The 18,477-nt window shown below is 45.4% G+C and overlaps 3 protein-coding genes across 3 annotated transcripts; all 3 read right to left on the reverse strand.

Moving 5' to 3' along the window:
• Positions 1–1,994: 1,994 nt before the first annotated feature.
• Positions 1,995–3,309, reverse strand: LOC121143091 (olfactory receptor 9). Its single transcript, XM_040754298.1, has one exon. The coding sequence runs from the start codon at positions 3,307–3,309 to the stop codon at positions 2,371–2,373; it is 939 nt and encodes a 312-aa protein (XP_040610232.1). The 3' UTR covers positions 1,995–2,370.
• Positions 3,310–8,417: 5,108 nt separating this feature from the next.
• On the reverse strand, positions 8,418–9,366 carry LOC121143092 (olfactory receptor 9-like). Its single transcript, XM_040754299.1, has one exon. The coding sequence runs from the start codon at positions 9,364–9,366 to the stop codon at positions 8,428–8,430; it is 939 nt and encodes a 312-aa protein (XP_040610233.1). The 3' UTR covers positions 8,418–8,427.
• A 6,356-nt stretch (positions 9,367–15,722) lies between these two features.
• Positions 15,723–17,133, reverse strand: LOC121143093 (olfactory receptor 9-like). Its single transcript, XM_040754300.1, has one exon. The coding sequence runs from the start codon at positions 17,119–17,121 to the stop codon at positions 16,087–16,089; it is 1,035 nt and encodes a 344-aa protein (XP_040610234.1). The 5' UTR covers positions 17,122–17,133; the 3' UTR covers positions 15,723–16,086.
• Between the last annotated feature and the right edge of the window lie 1,344 nt (positions 17,134–18,477).

Below are 18,477 nucleotides of genomic sequence, written 5' to 3' on the forward strand. Positions count from 1 at the left end.
TGGAGTGGAAGCTGGGAAGAAGAGAGGGGGAGAAGAGGAGGAGAGAGCAGTTCATGGGGGAACAGGAAGGTTGAGTGGGGGGTAGAATAGGAGAAAGAGGGAATCATAGGTTAGAAGACAGATCTGGCACCAGTGAGACCTGTAGTGATCTAAAGGGATGACACCAACTGGCAAGCTAAGCGATAGTGGAGACCACCTTGAATGTCCATTCCTGATAATGAACTTGATGTCCATAACCATCTTGGAGCCTTCATCCAGTGACTGATGGAAGCAGAGGCAAACACCCACAGTTAAACACTGAACTGAACCCATGGAACCCAGTGACAGCAAGAGAGGAGCGATGAGCAAATTGGCAAAGAATAGGCTGGCAAAACCAGCAGAGACAGCTGATTTGAATAGGAGAGAGCTCTTGGACCCCAGACCAACAGCTGGGAGACCAGCATAGGACTGATCCAGACCCCCTGAGTGTGAGAGTCAGTGAGGAGGCCTGGGCAACTTATGGGGCCCTGGGAAGTGGATCAGTGTTTATCCCTGGCATACAAACGGACTTCATGTGTCCATAACACAAAGAGGGATGCTCTCTCAGCCTAGACTCTTAGGGGAGTGCCTGGACCCTGCCCTGAGTGAAATGACAGACTCTAGATATCCCCTATGTGGAAGAAAGTGGGGATAGGGTGGGAGGCTGGGGGGATGGTGAGGGGTGCGGCAGGAGGGAAGGGAGAGGGAACTGGGATTGACATGTGAAGCAAGCTATTTAAAATTAAAATAAAAAAATAAAATAAATAGAAGTCCCAAATATGAGTACTCATAAAAAAGATTATAAAATATCCATATGGGCTCTCTCAGCCTGGACACATGGGGGAGGGTCTAGGCCCTGACCTGGATGATATAACAGACTCTGAAAATCCCCCATGGAAGGCCTTATCCTCCATGGGAAACGGAGGGGGAATGTAGGGAGGGGGTGAAGGGGAGAGAGAGGGAGCTGGGAATAACATGTGTAACATTAAATTTAAAAAATTATTATGAATAAAATATCCATATGTATGGAACCACAGAGACATTGCAGGTACTCTCTAGGAGTAACAGCACAATGCTCAACTGTCTGCAATAGATTAGAGACTGGTAAGACACAGTTTAGACAATATAACCTTATTTTTAAATTTTAAGAAAATACATGTACACAGATGCAGAGCAAAATCAGGCAGCAGCAATTTCCCAAACACAGTATTAACATTTATTGATAGATATATTTTCTTCTGTACGCAAATTTCTTCCAACTGGGCAATTGCAAACTGGGAAAGAAAATGAACACTGTTTCAAGGCCTTCATTTACACCTTGCTCTCACTTTCCCTTCCTCTGCTTCTCCCACCTGCCAGTAATAGCTGAAGCAGGATTCATGAACGACCAAGAACTGGCTTCCCAGCGGCAGTGGTGGCGCACACCTTTAATCCCAGCACTCGGGAGGCAGAGGCAGGTGGATCTCTGTGAGTTCAAGACCAGCCTGGTCTACAAGACCTAGCCCCAGACAGCCTACAAAGCCACAGAGAAACCCTGTCTTGAAAAACAAAAACCAAACAAACAAACAGAACTGTCTTTCCAAGAAAAGGGAGATGTGACAAATCCCTACAAACAACAACCAAGGTGGAAACCAGGTGAAAATAGTGAGTGTTTTGTTGCAACAAACGTCATTTCAAGAATTGAAGGCCATATGTGTGTGGGAGTGTGTGGTCTGAGATATGAGTTCTACCTGAGACCAAAGGAGGAAATGAAAATTATTTCTTTCAAGACAGTTGGAGAGGAAGTTAAGTAGGGAACACCAACATCTTGGGAGAGTCCATGGAGATGAGATTAGTCAGGAGACAAGTATTTGGATAGAACAAGCATACAACAACACAAGCAAGACTAAGCACCTGAACTTTAAAGGCAAACCAGCCACTCCCTTTCCCTGTCCCTTCCCTGTATATGTGAATGATGTTAGGGAGAAAGGCTTACAACAAGAACTCAAGGGGAGCAGCAGGAAGATGGATGTCTCAAGAGCATAACCCCAGGAAGACACTGGAGCCTTAGCCATGACCTGAAATCACATCATCACACAAGGTTTTCTGCTCCCTTCCCCTTGACCTCTGTCCCAGTGTGTGTTTGTTCAGTTCTGCTCTTACAGTGAAGCCCAGTCAAGGTCTTCAGATCAGGTCCTGGAAGCAGAGCTCTGAACAACACACCTGTGTATTGGATGTCCACACTGGGTGAAACACACAACGTACAACAGACTTCACACTGTAGACTACCACTCTCAGCTTCTCTTTCTTCCTTGACAGTGTCCAGGGATCAGGCCCTTAGTTCCAAGATCTTGAGAGGAAGGTGATGCAAGGTCAAGAACCACAAAGGTATCTCTTCATGAGCCGCCTCATGGCACCCGTGACCTCCTTATTCCTCAGAGTGTAAACAAAAGGGTTGAACATGGGGGTGACTACTGTGTAGAAGATGGAAAGAATCTGGTCGGTGTCCCCAAAAGAATCTGACTGAGGTCTCATATAGGCAGCAGTCGCAGTGCCATAAAAGAGTATGACCACAAACAAGTGGGAGGAGCAGGTGGAAAAGATCTTTTGACGTCCCTGGGATGTTGCAACACCAAGGATAGCAGCAAGAATACAGGCATAAGAGGCCACAATCAACAAGAAGGGCATGAAGATAAAAGCTGTTGTGACGAACAGATTCCCCACTTCCCCCCACAAAGTGCTTGCACTAGCCAGGCTCAGCACAGGCAGGATGTCACATAGGAAGTGATGGATCATGTTGGCACCACGGAAAGGCAAAGTGAAGATGAAGACGGAGTGAGTGGTGCCAGAGATGATGCCCGCAAGATAAGAGGCTCCCACCATGCCAGCACATGTTCTCTGGTTCATCAGGGTGGTATAATGCAGTGGACAGCAGATGGCAGCATATCGGTCATAAGCCATGGCAGTGAGCAGACAGCATTCGGCAATGCCAAAAAGGGCAAAGAAATAGAGCTGAGTGAAGCAGCTGGCACGGGAGATGGTGGGGCAGGAAGAACGGAGGTCGGCCAACATCCTGGGCACGATGGTAGTGGTGTAGAGGATCTCCACCAGGGAGAAGTGACGCAGGAAGAAGTACATGGGGGAGTGGAGGGCTGAGTCGGCCAGCGTCAGGAGGATGATCAGAGAGTTGCCCAGCAAGGTAACCACATACATGCACAGCACACCCCAAAACAGATGGCCCTGAACAAAAACAAAACCCGAGAATCCCAATAAAATGAACTCAGCTAATTCTGTACCATTGTCACCTCCCATTTCCCCTAAGCCAGATTAGGAAAAAGGGAGCCAGATAGCGACAGCCAGACAGAAACAAAAACTTCAGCAGTAAGGATGAAGACTTGTCCATTAGAGCAGCCTTGCTTGCTGTGGAGGATGCTGAGGAGGATGCAAGGAAGATGTTGAAGATGGTGCTGAGGAAGATGCTGAGGAGTTTCCTGAGGAGGATGTTGAGGAAGAATCTGAGGGGTTTCCTGAGGGGGATGTTGAGGAAGAATCTGAGGAGTTTCCTGAGGAGGATGTTGAGGAAGAATCTGAGGGGTTTCCTGAGGAGGATGCTGAGGAAGATACAGAGGTGGATGCAGAGGGTACTGAGGAAAATGCTGAGGAGGATGCTGGGGAATATGCTGAGGAGGTTTCTGAGGAGGACAGTGGGTCCACCTGGAAGCAAATGTGAGTGGGAATATGCAAGGGCAGGAGACAGGAACCCAGAACTGAGGACAACAAAGAGCTGTGGAGCTTTTACCTGCAGATGGATCCCCACAGCCTCAGAGTGCCCCGCCCTGGAGCACATCACAGCAGTTCAATCCCCTGAAGAGCTAATTCTCAACAGAGGGAGGAAAGTGGAGGGAGATGGAAAATAAGGAGAGGCAGGGAGGAGGTGACTTCTTCCTCATTGTGCCTAACCCTAAGCTCCCTGCTGTTGGGCCTGGGTATGGGGGTCCTCCTCCTCACACAAAGGAGGAATGCAAGCACAAAGAGGAAACACATGATGAGGAGGAACCACGTGTGAAGGAGGAAGGTGTGCAGAGTCCTTCAGCTGAGCACGAAGAGACCTGGGTTCTCAAACCCGGTGCTCTGACTCTTTGGAGGGTTCCTCTGGATGGTGTTGCCAGCCATAGCCCCAAGGGCTGCAGAAGCCTTTCCCACCCTCAGAATCGGTCCTTAGCATTCTTTCCACCCCAATGCCGCATTGTGACACCACAGGGTCCCAAGGTCATCTCTGTGCCTCATGGTCTGCTCATAGTGTGACCGCGCAATGCTCCCCGCAGCATCACAGCGATGGGCTTTATGTTTACAAAGCTACATTTAGACATCCTTAGTGTCAACAGAATCGATGCCAGTTTCTGGCCTCCAAAGTACCTGAGCTCACATACAAACACCTCACACAAACACAGACACATGATTAAAAATGAAAAGAAAGAACGACTTTTTAAACATTATTTTTAACAGTATCTCATTATGCCATACTAGCTGGCCTAGAATTCAATATGTGGACTAGACAGGCCTTGAATTCACAGATATCTGCCTACCTCTACCTTCCAAATGCTTGGAGTAAGTTGTGTGCTGTAAAGAGTCTTACAATATTTTTAGAATTTGAGAGATGTCTTAGTGGGTAAAAGCACTTGCTCATTCAAAGGACCCAAGTTCAGTTCCCAGCACCGATGCCAGCAGCTCCCAACCACCTGTTGTGTCAGCTCCAGGGGACTAGTGCCCTTTTCTGGCTTACACACACACACACACACACACACACACACACACACACACACAGAGTGAGAGAGAGAGAGAGAGACAGAGAGAGTGGTCAACCATAATTTTTCTATCACACCTAATATTTTGCATAAGTTAACTCACAAAAAAACTGGACCTTAAAACTTCAGTGAGTCTTAATTTGGAGTAGTCACCTTGCTTTTCAGTTTAGTTTTTATAATACTTTTTCTAAGAGTCTTGGTTAATGTTGACATTCTAGGAACAAAAGGTTACACTGTGTTTAGCGCATTTTCAAATTACAAGAGAGAATATAAAAAAGAGAGAAAACACAAGTTGGTGAAATCAAAATAGTGTTTAAATGTTTGTGGTACAACTTTAATATTTTTCCAAATTTGAAATAAACATTTTGACAAAAATATAATATTAAACACTTTTGAATATTTAAGAATTGTTACCTGAACATTGTTGCTCACACCTATAGTTCTAGTACTGGGAGACTGAACTAGTCCTTTGCCCTCTGTCTTAATAGGCTTTCTATTATTGTGATAAAACATGACCAAAGCAACTTAGGAAGAAAGGGTTTATTTCTTCTTACAACTCTCAGGTCACTGAGGGAAGACAGAGCAGGAACTCAAACAGGAGCCTTGAGGCAGCAACTGAAGCAGAGGCCATAGGGAAATGCTGTTACTGGCTGACAACCCATGGCCTGCTCAGCCTGCTTCCTTACACAACCCAGGACCACCTCCCCAGGTGCGGCAGCATCCATAGCAAGGTGGACCCTCCCCAATCAACCCCTACTTAAGTAAATGCTCCCCATATTTGCATAGAGGCCAAATTTCATGTAGTCATTTTCTCAGTTATTGTCAAGATATTGAATGAAATGAAGACCAAAAATTTTGATCATTGTGTGTCACAACATGGTAACATTAATGTTTGTGGATCTAGTGGGACAAATACATAAAACTGGAAGTAAGAAACAGAAATACCACCTACAAAATACTCCATTCCTATAATTCTAGCACTTGTGATGCTCAGGCAGGAGGATTGACACAAGTTCAAGACCACCATGAGTCCCACAGCCACATAGCAAGACCTGTGTGGGGAAAGCAAAGTGGACTCAGTGAGTGTCCACTACACTACGATGCCCAACTACAGGGCATCACACCTGTCTTCACCACAGGGTCAGAGGGTGGGATTGCTTAAGCTTCTAGTGTCAGAAAGGAACTGGTCAGGTCCCTGTGCTCTTGGGATTCAGTGCAGGGTGGGGAGGAGGACTGGAGAGAAGAGGAAACAAACCCGCAGAAACACAGAATGTGAGCAATTATGTGTTCAGGGCTGATGGTTGATGAGTGAGGTGTTCCTCAAACGCTTCCTGGGAGAAGCAGCTGAAGACAGGGCCTCCAGTCTTCCTAACACTATGGATAACATCTGGATTGTAAATCCTGGTTTTTAAAAATAAGTGAATTTGGGGGTAACTTGGAAAACTATCCACATAGAAAAATCATTACATTTTTACTACAAAATTATAACAAAAATAAGGTATATGCCACTAGAGAAGTGTTTAAATACTGATTTATGTAATAGTTCCCAAAAATGCTAGCATCTATGAAAATAATAGTTACTGTAGGTATGATGCCTGAAAAATAGCTAACTGTCAAGACATATAAGGCACATCTTACTCCCAGCACTTGAGAGGCAGAGGCAGGTGAATCCCTGTGAGTTCCCAACCAGCCTGATCTCATAGCAAGTTCCAAGCCAGCCAAGTATGCAGAGTGGACCTAGTCTGAAAACAACATCAAAGACTGGTAATATTGAAAATTCTTATACTAATGATGAAAGGTATTTCATGTACAATTATACCTTCTTAGTGTCAACTATTTCAGAATAATAGACGCTAGAAAGTCTAGAAAGGGCATGCATGAATCGCTGTGTGGTCAGCTTAGATTCTTGAATCGCAGATGACAGAAGTGTGTCTATGAAGAAGCAGACCAAAGCCGACAATCACCACAGAGAGGAAAGCGAGCCCTCAGGAAGTCCGGGGACTCACCACCTCCAACATGCGAAAACCTCACCTTACACTTGCATTCTTACTGTTCAGACACTGACTCTGTCTGGAAGTAGTTCTCTTGGTTACATTTTGATGCATCTGGGTGTGTGTTCAATGCACATGTTCACCCCATCGTTGGTCATCTAAGAAAAAATGACTCACACTTATCTTACTCTTTCCATCTCAAGACATTTTCTAAATATCAATACTTTCTTCACCCTTCCTAACCCTGGGTCGTCTAACCTCAACTCCTTCTTGACCCTTAGGCAACATCTCTGACCTGAAATTTGTAGGGAGAGGCACTCAATTGGGCTGTAGAATACAATTAAAAATTCTTGGGGAGGGTAATTTGGCAAAGCACTTGAAAAGCATTGTTACTCAGCAATACTGTTTCAGGGAATTATACTAGAAAAATATAGGTAAAATAAAGATAAGTGTGAGTACATTCATCTCAATGCTCATAACAAAAGTTAACTGCAATAACAGGACATTACTTATGATTATAAAATACTCATACTGTAGAATACAACAGAGACATTGCAGTTACTCTCTAGGAGTAACGGCACACTGTTCAAACGTCTGCAATGAAGTGGAGACTGTTAAAACACAGTTTAGACAATATAACCTTATTTTTAATTTTTATGAACATGCATGTACACAAGTGCAAAGACACTATTAACATTTGTTGATAAATACATTTTCTTCTATACGCAAATTTCTTACACTGACAGAGTTACTTTTTGCAAACTGGGAAAGAAATTCAAGCTGTAACAACCCTTCATTTGCACCTTGGGCACACTTCCTCTGCCACTGCTTCTCTGACCGGAGACTAAGAGCTGAAGGAGGATTCATGAACAATCAAGAAGTAGCTTTCCAGGAAAAGAGACAAGTGCTAAACTCCTGCAAACAAAACCAAAGTGGACACAAAGTAAAAATAATGAAACAAGTGGCATTCCAAGAACGGAAGGCCACTTCAAACTTCAGACCAGAATCAGGGAGGCAGAATATATCCTGCACCTAAGACCAAAAGGGAGAATGAAAAGCATTCTATAAAGACAGGTGGGTTAGAAGTTAAGCAGAGAACACCAACATCTTGGGAGAGTCCGAGGAGATGGGGATCAGTCAGGAGACAAGCAACTGAAATATAGACCAAGCCTACAACAACACTAAGCAGCTGAGCTTGCAGGCCAAATCAACCACTCCCTGTCCCTGTCCCTGTTCCTTCACTGAATATGTGAATGATGACAGGGAGATAGGCTTACAAGGACTCACTGGGAGCAGCAGGAAGATGGACATCTCATGAGCATATCTCCAGGAAGACATTGGAATTACATCATCACACAAAGGTGGCGCGGGAACCTTCCCCTTGACCTCTGTCCCAGTGTGTGTTTGTTCAGTTCTGCTCTTACAGTGAAGCCCAGTCAAGGTCTTCAGACCAGGTCCTGGAAGCAGAGCTCTGAACAACACACCTGTGTATTGGATGTCCACACTGGGTGAAACACACAACGTACAACAGACTTCACACTGTAGACTACCACTCTCAGCTTCTCTTTCTTCCTTGACAGTGTCCAGGGATCAGGCCATTAGTTCCAAGATCTTGAGAGGAAGGTGATGCAAGGTCAAGAACCACAAAGGTATCTCTTCATGAGCCGCCTCATGGCACCCGTGACCTCCTTATTCCTCAGAGTGTAAACAAAAGGGTTGAACATGGGGGTGACTACTGTGTAGAAGATGGAAAGAATCTGGTCGGTGTCCCCAAAAGAATCTGACTGAGGCCTCATATAAGCAGCAGTTCCAGTCCCAAAAAAGAGTATGACCACAAACAAGTGGGAGGAGCAGGTGGAAAAGATCTTTTGACGTCCCTGGGATGTTGCAACACCAAGGATAGCAGCAAGAATACAGGCATAAGAGGCCACAATCAACAAGAAGGGCATGAAGATAAAAGCTGTTGTGACGAACAGATTCCCCACTTCCCCCCACAAAGTGCTTGCACTAGCCAGGCTCAGCACAGGCAGGATGTCACATAGGAAGTGATGGATCATGTTGGCACCACGGAAAGGCAAAGTGAAGATGAAGACGGAGTGAGTGGTGCCAGAGATGATGCCCGCAAGATAAGAGGCTCCCACCATGCCAGCACATGTTCTCTGGTTCATCAGGGTGGTATAATGCAGTGGACAGCAGATGGCAGCATATCGGTCATAAGCCATGGCAGTGAGCAGACAGCATTCGGCAATGCCAAAAAGGGCAAAGAAATAGAGCTGAGTGAAGCAGCTGGCACGGGAGATGGTGGGGCAGGAAGAATGGAGGTCGGCCAACATCCTGGGCACGATGGTAGTGGTGTAGAGGATCTCCACCAGGGAGAAGTGACGCAGGAAGAAGTACATGGGGGAGTGGAGGGCTGAGTCGGCCAGCGTCAGGAGGATGATCAGAGAGTTGCCCAGCAAGGTAACCACATACATGCACAGCACACCCCAAAACAGATGGCCCTGAACAAAAACAAAACCCGAGAATCCCAATAAAATGAACTCGGCTAATTCTGTACCATTGTCACCTCCCATTTCCCCTAAGCCAGATTAGGAAAAAGGGAGCCAGATAGCGACAGCCAGACAGAAACAAAAACTTCAGCAGTAAGGATGAAGACTTGTCCATTAGAGCAGTCCTGCTTGCTGGGGAGGATGCTGAGGAGGATGCAAGGAAGATGTTGAAGATGGTGCTGAGGAAGATGCTGAGGAGTTTCCTGAGGAGGATGTTGAGGAAGAATCTGAGGGGTTTCCTGAGGGGGATGTTGAGGAAGAATCTGAGGGGTTTCCTGAGGAGGATGCTGAGGAAGATGCTGAGGAGTTTCCTGAGGAGGATGTTGAGGAAGAATCTGAGGGGTTTCCTGAGGGGGATGTTGAGGAAGAATCTGAGGAGTTTCCTGAGGAGGATGTTGAGGAAGAATCTGAGGGGTTTCCTGGGGATACTGAGGAAGATGCTGGGGAAGAATCTGAGGAGTTTCCTGAGGATGCTGAGGAAGATACAGAGGTGGATGCAGAGGGTACTGAGGAAAATGCTGAGGAGGATGCTGGGGAATATGCTGAGGAGGTTTCTGAGGAGGACAGTGGGTCCACCTGGAAGCAAATGTGAGTGGGAATAGGCAAGGGCAGGAGACAGGAACCCAGAACTGAGGACAACAAAGAGCTGTGGAGCTTTTACCTGCAGATGGATCCCCACAGCCTCAGAGTGCCCCGCCCTGGAGCACATCACAGCAGTTCAATCCCCTGAAGAGCTAATTCTCAACAGAGGGAGGAAAGTGGAGGGAGATGGAAAATAAGGAGAGGCAGGGAGGAGGTGACTTCTTCCTCATTGTGCCTAACCCTAAGCTCCCTGCTGTTGGGCCTGGGTATGACGGGTCCTCCTCCTCACACAAAGGAGGAATGCAAGCACAAAGGAGGAAACACATAATGAGGAGGAACCACGTGTGAAGGAGGAAGGTGTGCAGAGTCCTTCAGCTAAGCGCAAAATGAGCTGGGTTCTCAAACCTGGTGTTCTAACACTTTGGAGGGTTTTTCTAGGTGGTGTTGCCAGCCATAGCCCCAAGGGCTGCAGAAGCCTTTCCCCACTCTCAGAATCAGTCCTTGGCATTCTTTCCATCCCTGGAAAACGCCTTTCCTCCCAGTGACGGAGAAGGAGCATAGGGTCTTGCAGATGCTGCCTTGCTTCTTCCACTGGACTGTACCCTCAACACTCCCAATTCTGGAAGCATTTGTAAGCCCTTTCATAAAACAGTGTTGATCCCCAACGAAAATGACAATTGCAATAATAACCACGGGCTGATTCTGGAAGAACACCCAACCCAACCAATGTAGAGCTTTGACTCACCCTCCAGCCACAGTGGGAAGGTGTAACCTCCTGTCAGTGTCAGAATTGGGAAGTACTCTTTAGGTCTCAGCTGGAAGAGCTGGCATTCACCAGAGCAGATGACAGAGGCAACCTGAGAGGGTATCCAATGGCTAAAGACGAGAGAACATGACAGCTCCTTTCAATTATGTTACCTAATTGAGAAGGGGTGTTTTCCATTTCTGTAGCTTGGAGCCCAGTAAGATGCAAGCTGCTAGTCTGGCTTGTGTTCTTCTTTATGGTATGAAGATGTGAGAAAGAGTCCAAGTGGGGGTGGCTAGCTAGGGAGATGGCTCTGCAGTTAAGAGTACTTGTTTCTGCAGAGGACTGAAGTTCAATTCTCAGTACCCATATGGCAACTCATGGTCAGTCTGTTCCTGGAAATCCAACACACCCTCCTTGTCTCCTCAGGTACTGCATAAACACTGTGCACAGCCATGCATGCATTCAAAACACACATACACATAAAATAAAAAATTTTCTGTAAAAGAATTTCAAATGAGCCTTGATAAGCGCACTCTAGCAGGCACACAGGTGCTAATGTGTTTGCATATGTGATAAATTTTAAATAAATTTCGTTTTTTAAAGTGTGGGAACTAGAAAGATGCATCAGAAACTAATAATATAAACTGCTCTTGCAAAGGACCCATTACATTCCTGCCACCCATGAGAGATGGCTCACTACCGCCTGTTGCCGTAGCTCTAGGGGATTCAGCACCCTCTTCTGTTTCCACAGGTAACTCACTCATGCTGGAAGATGGCTCAGCAGTTATAAGCTCTGGCTTCCCTTCCAGAGAACCCAAGTTCAGTTCCCAATACCTACACACAGACACATAATTTTAAAAAAAATGAAGCTTTTAAAAACCACTTATTTTATGTGATAATGTTCAGCAGCACACATATTACGTGTCACCTGGATTGTAATGTCATAATGTTTGCTTGTGCCATATCAATGCCACACTGTGCCACCACAGGGTCCCAATGTCATCTCTGTGCCTCATGGTCTGCTCATAGTGTGACCACACAGTGTTCCCTGTGGTGTCACAGTGATCAGCTGTATGTTTACAAAGCTACGTTTTGACACCATTTGCTCCAGAAGAACCAATGCCTGTTTCTGACCTCTAAGGGTACCTGAGCTCACATACAAAAACCCCATACAAAGACAGACACACAATAAAAAATAAAACGAAGTTGCCAGGCAGTGGTGGTACATTCCTTTAATACCAGCACTCGTGAGGGAAACGGCAGGCTCATATACAAAGCTACATAGAGAAACCCTGTCTCAAAAAAAAGTTGACTTTTTTTAAATTTTATTTACTTTTTTAAACAGTAACTCACTATACCGCCTTCCTTAGCTGGTCTAGAATTCAATATGTGGACTAGACAGACCTTGAATCCACAGAGATCTGCCAACCTCTACCTTCCAAATGCTTGAAGTAAGTTGTGTGCTGTGAAGAGCCTTTCAATGTGTTTAGAAGTAGAGAAGTGTCAATGGATAAAAGCACTTGCTCATTCAAAGGACCCACGTTCAGTTCCCAGCACTGATGCCAGCAGCTCCCAACCACCTGTTCCCTCTTCTGACTTACACACACACACACACACACACACACACACACACACAGTATGAAAAATAGCATGGCTAAAAGAACCATAATTATCCTATCACATCTCATATTTTGTGTAACTTAACTCACAGGTAAAACAAGACTTTAAACTTCAGTGAATCTTAATTTAGAGTAGTCAACTTGCTTTTCAGTTTTAGGTTTTATGATAATACCTTTTCTAAGAGTCAGGGTTAATGTTGACATTCTAGGAACAAAAGGTTATACTTTCTTCAACACATTTTCAAATAATGTAGAAAGAATATGACTAAGAGAAAACACAAATAGGTGAGCTCAAAATGGTGTTTGATTATAATATTAATTTATTATTTTTCAAAATTTGAAATAAAAGTTCAAACAACAGTATAATAATAATAAACACTTTGAATATTTAAGAATTCCAAGCTGGACAGGTGGCTCCCACCTATAATTCTAGTATTGGGAGACTGAGAGAGGAAGATTGCTCTGAGCTTGAGGCCAGCCTGGGCTACAGAGTAAGAGTCTGTCTCTTTAAAAAAAAAGTCCAAATAACTTAGGTATTATTTGCCCTCTATCATAGATAAGCTTTCTATTATTGTGATAAAAACACATGACCAAAAGCATCTTAAGGAAGAAAGGGTTTATTTCTTCTTACAACTCTCAGGTCATGCTCCCTCACTGAGGGAAGTCAGACAAGAAACTCAAACAGGAGCCTTGAGGCAGCAACTGAAGCAGAGGCCATAGGGAAATGCTGTTACTGGCTGACTCCCCATGGCTTGCACAGCCTGCTTCCTTACACAACCCAGGACCACCTCCCCAGGAGCGGCAGCATCCATAGTGAGCTGGGCCCTCCCCCGTCAATCAATAATTAAGAAAAAGCACCCAAAGATTTGAGTACAGGACACATTCATGAGGTCATTTTCTCAATTAATGTTAAGATATGGAATAAAATTAATACTGAAAATTGATCAGTGTCTCACAACATGATAACATTGCTATTTGTGGATTGATAGGGACAAGTAGAGGAGACCGCAGGTAAGAGAGAAAACTGCCAGCTGATCTATTACCTCTTTCCTATAATTATAGCACTTGGGAAGCTAAGGCAGGAGGACCAACACAAATTCAAGGTCATCCTAGGCCACAGAGTCACATAGCAAGACCTATGGTGGGGAGAGTGGACACAGCAAGCATCCAACTACACTACGATGCCCAACTACGGGACATCGAAGATTAAGCGGAATGTCTCTAACCTACTTCAAATAATACCTCTCTTCATCACAGAGTCAGGGAATAGGGTTGCTTACACTTCTAGTGTCAGAAAGGAACTGGTAAGGTCCCTGTGCTCTTAGGATTCACTGCGGGATGGTGTGGAGGGATGAAAGGAAGAGGAAACAAACCAGCAGAAACACATTTCTAAGCAATTATAAAGATGTGAATATGTGTTCAGGGTTGATGGTTGATGAGAGAGGTGTTCCTGGAATGCTTCATGGGAGAAGCAGCTAAAGGCAGGGCCTCCAGTCTCCCTAACACCATGGGTAACATTTAGATTGTGCATCCTAGTAAAACAAAGCGATTTTGGAGGGAACTTGGAAAAATGATCCACATAGAAAAATGCATTGTAATTTTTACTACAAAATTATACTGAAAACAAGATATGCTTCACTAGAGAAGTGTTTAAATACTGATTTATGTAATAGTTCCCAAACACTTCTTGCATAGATGAAGACAGTAGTTACATTACATATTGTGCCTGAGAAGTAGCTAACTGTCAAGACATGTAAGGCACACCTTACTCCCAGCACCTGAGAGGCAGAGGCAGGTGAATCCCTGTGAGTTCACAGCCAGCATGATCTCCAAAGCAAGTTCCAGGCCAGCCAAGGCTACATAGTGGGACCCTGTCTCAAAACAACAGCAAAGAATGGTAATATTGAAAATTCTTGTATGAAAGATAAAAAGTGTTTCATGTGCAATTACACAGTCTTAATATCAACTATTTCAGATTAACAGATAACTGGAAAGTCTAGAAAGGGTATGCATGGATCACTGTGTGGCCATCTTAGATTCTTGAATGGCAAATAAAAGACAGAAGTGTGTCTATGAAGAAGGGAACAGGAACCGGCCATCACCACAGAGAGGAAAGCGAGCCCTCAGGAAGTCCAGGGGCTCACCACATCCAACATCTGAAAACCTCACCTTACACTTGCATTCTTACTGTGCAGACACTAACTCTGTCTGGAAGTAGTTCCCTGGGTTACATTTTGATGCATTTGAGTGTATTTTTAATCTACCTGTCTCATCCCGTCCTTGGTCATCTAAGGAAACAGGACTAGCATTTATCTTACTCTTTCCATTTCAAGACATTTTCTAAATATCTAGCTATACTTTCTTCACCCTTCCTTTCCCTGGGTAATCTAACCTCAACTCCTTCCTGACCCTTAGACAACATTCCTGAACTGAATTTGTACTGAAAGGCAGTCAATTGGGCTATAAACCACAATAAAAATTCTTGTGGAGATAATTTGGCAAAGTATTGCAAAATCATTTTTACTCAGCAATTCTGGTTCAGGAGTGGTGGGAGTACAACTAGAAAAAGTGTAGAGAAATATGCAGATAATATGTGCATAAGTTTATCTCGATGTCCATGACAAAAGTTAACTGCAATGACAGGACATTTCTCAAGATTATAGAATATCCATACTGTATGGTACCACAGAGACATTGAAGGTATTTTCTAGTAGTAATGGCACACTGTTCAAATGTCTGCAATAGAGTGGAGACTGTTAAAACACAATTTAGACAATATAAACTTATTTTTAATTTTTATGAATATACATGTGCACAAAAGCAGGGCAAAAGCAATTTCCCAAAGACATTGTTAGCATTTGTTGATAGGTATATTTTCTTCTTTTTGCAAATTTCTTACAACTAACAGAGCTACTTCTTGTAAACTGGGAGCAAAAGTCAACACTGTTTCCAGGCCTTTGTTTATGCCTTGGGCACACTTTCCCTGACTCTGCTTCTCCATCTAAGACTAATAGCTGAAGGAGGACTCATGAACAATCAAAAGGGGGAGATGTACCAAACCCCTGCAAACAACCAAAGTGGACACCAGATGAAAATAGTGAGCATTTTGTTGCAAGAAACAAGTATCAAGTGTCATCTCAAGAATGGAAGGTCATCAAACTTCTGACCTGAGGAGGTGGGCAGTCTGAGATGTGTGCTCTACCTGAGACCAAAGGAGGGAATGAAAATTATTTCTTTCAAGACATGTCAGGAGGAAGTTAAGTAGAGAACACCAACATCTTGGGATAGTCCAAGGAGATGGAGATCAGTCAGGAGACAAGCAATTGAAATGTAGACCAAGCCTACAACAATACAAGCAAGTCAAACTAGTCTCTCCTTGTCCCTGTCCCTTCCCTGTATATATGAATGATGTCAGGGAGATAGGACTCAATAGACAAGCAGGGAGATGGATGTCTCAAGAGCATAACCCCAGGAAGACATTGGAGCCTCAGCCATGATCAGGAACTACATCATCACACAAAGGAGTCACAGTGACCTTCCCCTTGACCTCTGTTCCAGTGTGTGTTTATTCAGTTCTGCTCTTACAGTGAAGCCCAGTCAAGGTCTTCAGACCAGGTCCTAGAAGCAGAGCTCTGAACAACACACCTGTGTATTGGATGTCCACACTGGGTAAAACACACAACGTACAACAGACTTCACACTGTAGGCTACCACTCTCAGCTTCTCTTTCTTCCTTGACAGTGTCCAGGGATCAGGCCCTTAGTTCCAAGATCTTGAGAGGAAGGTGATGCAAGGTCAAGAACCACAAAGGTATCTCTTCATGAGCCGCCTCATGGCACCCGTGACCTCCTTATTCCTCAGAGTGTAAACAAAAGGGTTGCACATAGGGGTGACTACTGTGTAGAAGATGGTAAGAATCTGGTCGGTGTCCCCAAAAGAATCTGACTGAGGCCTCATATAGGCAGCAGTCGCAGTGCCATAAAAGAGTATGACCACAAACAAGTGGGAGGAGCAGGTGGAAAAGATCTTTTGACGTCCCTGGGATGTTGCAACACCAAGGATAGCAGCAAGAATACAGGCATAAGAGGCCACAATCAACAAGAAGGGCACGAAGATAAAAGCTGTTGTAATGATAAGTTCTGCCACTTCGGCCCAGAAAGTGCTTGCACTAGCCAGGCTCAGCACAGGCAGGATGTCACATAGGAAGTGATGGATGGTGTTGGCACCACGGAAAGGCAAAGTGAAGATGAAGATGGAATGAGAGGTGCCAGTGACTATACCTGCAAGATAAGAGGCCCCCACCATGCCAGCACATGTTCTCTGGTTCATCAGGGTGGTATAATGCAGTGGACAGCAGATGGCAGCATATCGGTCATAAGCCATGGCAGTGAGCAGACAGCATTCAGCAATGCCAAAAAGGGCAAAGAAATAGAGCTGAGTGAAGCAGCTGGCACGGGAGATGGTGGGGCAGGAAGAATGGAGGTCGGCCAACATCCTGGGCACGATGGTAGTGGTGTAGAGGATCTCCACCAGGGAGAAGTGACGCAGGAAGAAGTACATGGGGGAGTGGAGGGCTGAGTCGGCCAGTGTCAGGAGGATGATCAGAGAGTTGCCCAGCAAGGTAACCACATACATGCACAGCACACCCCAAAACAGATGGCCCTGAACAAAAACAAAACCCGAGAATCCCAATAAAATGAACTCAGCTAATTCTGTACCATTGTCACCTCCCATTTCCCCTAAGCCAGAATGAAAAAGAAAAGAGGGGAGCAAGATAGGTACAGACAGACAGAAACAAAGCTGTGGTAGTAAGGACAAAGACTTGTCCATTAGAGCAGTCCTGCTTGCTGTCGAGGATGCTGAGGATGCTGAGGACTATTCTGAGGAAAATAATGAGGACAATGCTGAGGAAGATCGTGAGGAGGATGCTGAGGACAGTGCTGAGGAAGACTGAGAGGAGGATGTTGTGTGAAGGATGCTGTCGTGGATGCTGAGGAGGATGCTGAGGACAATGCTGAGGAGGATGCTGAGGAGGATGCTGAGGAGGATGCTGAGGAGGATGCTGAGGAGGATGCTGAGAACTTCAAGTGCTGTTGACTCCAACCCAAAAGAACACACCTATGGAAGAGCAAGAACAACCAGAAATGGTTGTTCCACTCACACAGGCAGGAGCTAGGAGCAAAAAGCTTCCTTCATGAAGTGGGTTGAGGAATTGGACAGAAAAGTGTGTGAGCAGACAAAAAACAAAAGAAGAAAAGGAAACAGAAGAAAAGCGGGTTCACCCCGAGGCAGAAAGTGAGTGGGAATAGGCAAGGGCAGGAGACAGGAACCCAGAACTGAGGACAACAAAGAGCTGTGGAGCTTTTACCTGCAGATGGATCCCCACAGCCTCAGAGTGCCCCGCCCTGGAGCACATCACAGCAGTTCAATCCCCTGAAGAGCTAATTCTCAACAGAGGGAGGAAAGTGGAGGGAGATGGAAAATAAGGAGAGGCAGGGAGGAGGTGACTTCTTCCTCATTGTGCCTAACCCTAAGCTCCCTGCTGTTGGGCCTGGGTATGGCGGGTCCTCCTCCTCACACAAAGGAGGAATGCAAGCACAAAGAGGAAACACATGATGAGGAGGAACCACGTGTGAAGGAGGAAGGTGTGCAGAGTCCTTCAGCTGAGCACGAAGAGACCTGGGTTCTCAAACCCGGTGCTCTGACTCTTTGGAGGGTTCCTCTGGATGGTGTTGCCAGCCATAGCCCCAAGGGCTGCAGAAGCCTTTCCCACCCTCAGAATCGGTCCTTAGCATTCTTTCCACCCCAATGCCGCATTGTGACACCACAGGGTCCCAAGGTCATCTCTGTGCCTCATGGTCTGCTCATAGTGTGACCGCGCAATGCTCCCAGCGGCGTCACAGTAATCAGCTTTATGCTTACAAAGTCACATTTTGACATCATTAGCTTCAGAAGAACCAATGCCAGTTTCTGGCCTCCAAGAGTACTTGAGCTTACACACAAAAACCCCACACAGCTCTCGCCTTAGAGCCACCTTCCTTGGGACTCCTGCGCCATTAGAGCGAAGGGGAGGAAGAGGCTGAAGCACAAGAGAAGAAAGATCTGGCAGAGATCCAAGTAAACCGGGGGGTCCACCCAGCCAAGCCGAGGAGCGCAAGTGAGGATGCGGGAGGCCAGGACGGGTGC

Source organism: Mesocricetus auratus, unplaced genomic scaffold (assembly GCF_017639785.1).
Source record: "Mesocricetus auratus isolate SY011 unplaced genomic scaffold, BCM_Maur_2.0 Super-Scaffold_100011, whole genome shotgun sequence".
NCBI lineage: Eukaryota > Metazoa > Chordata > Mammalia > Rodentia > Cricetidae > Mesocricetus > Mesocricetus auratus.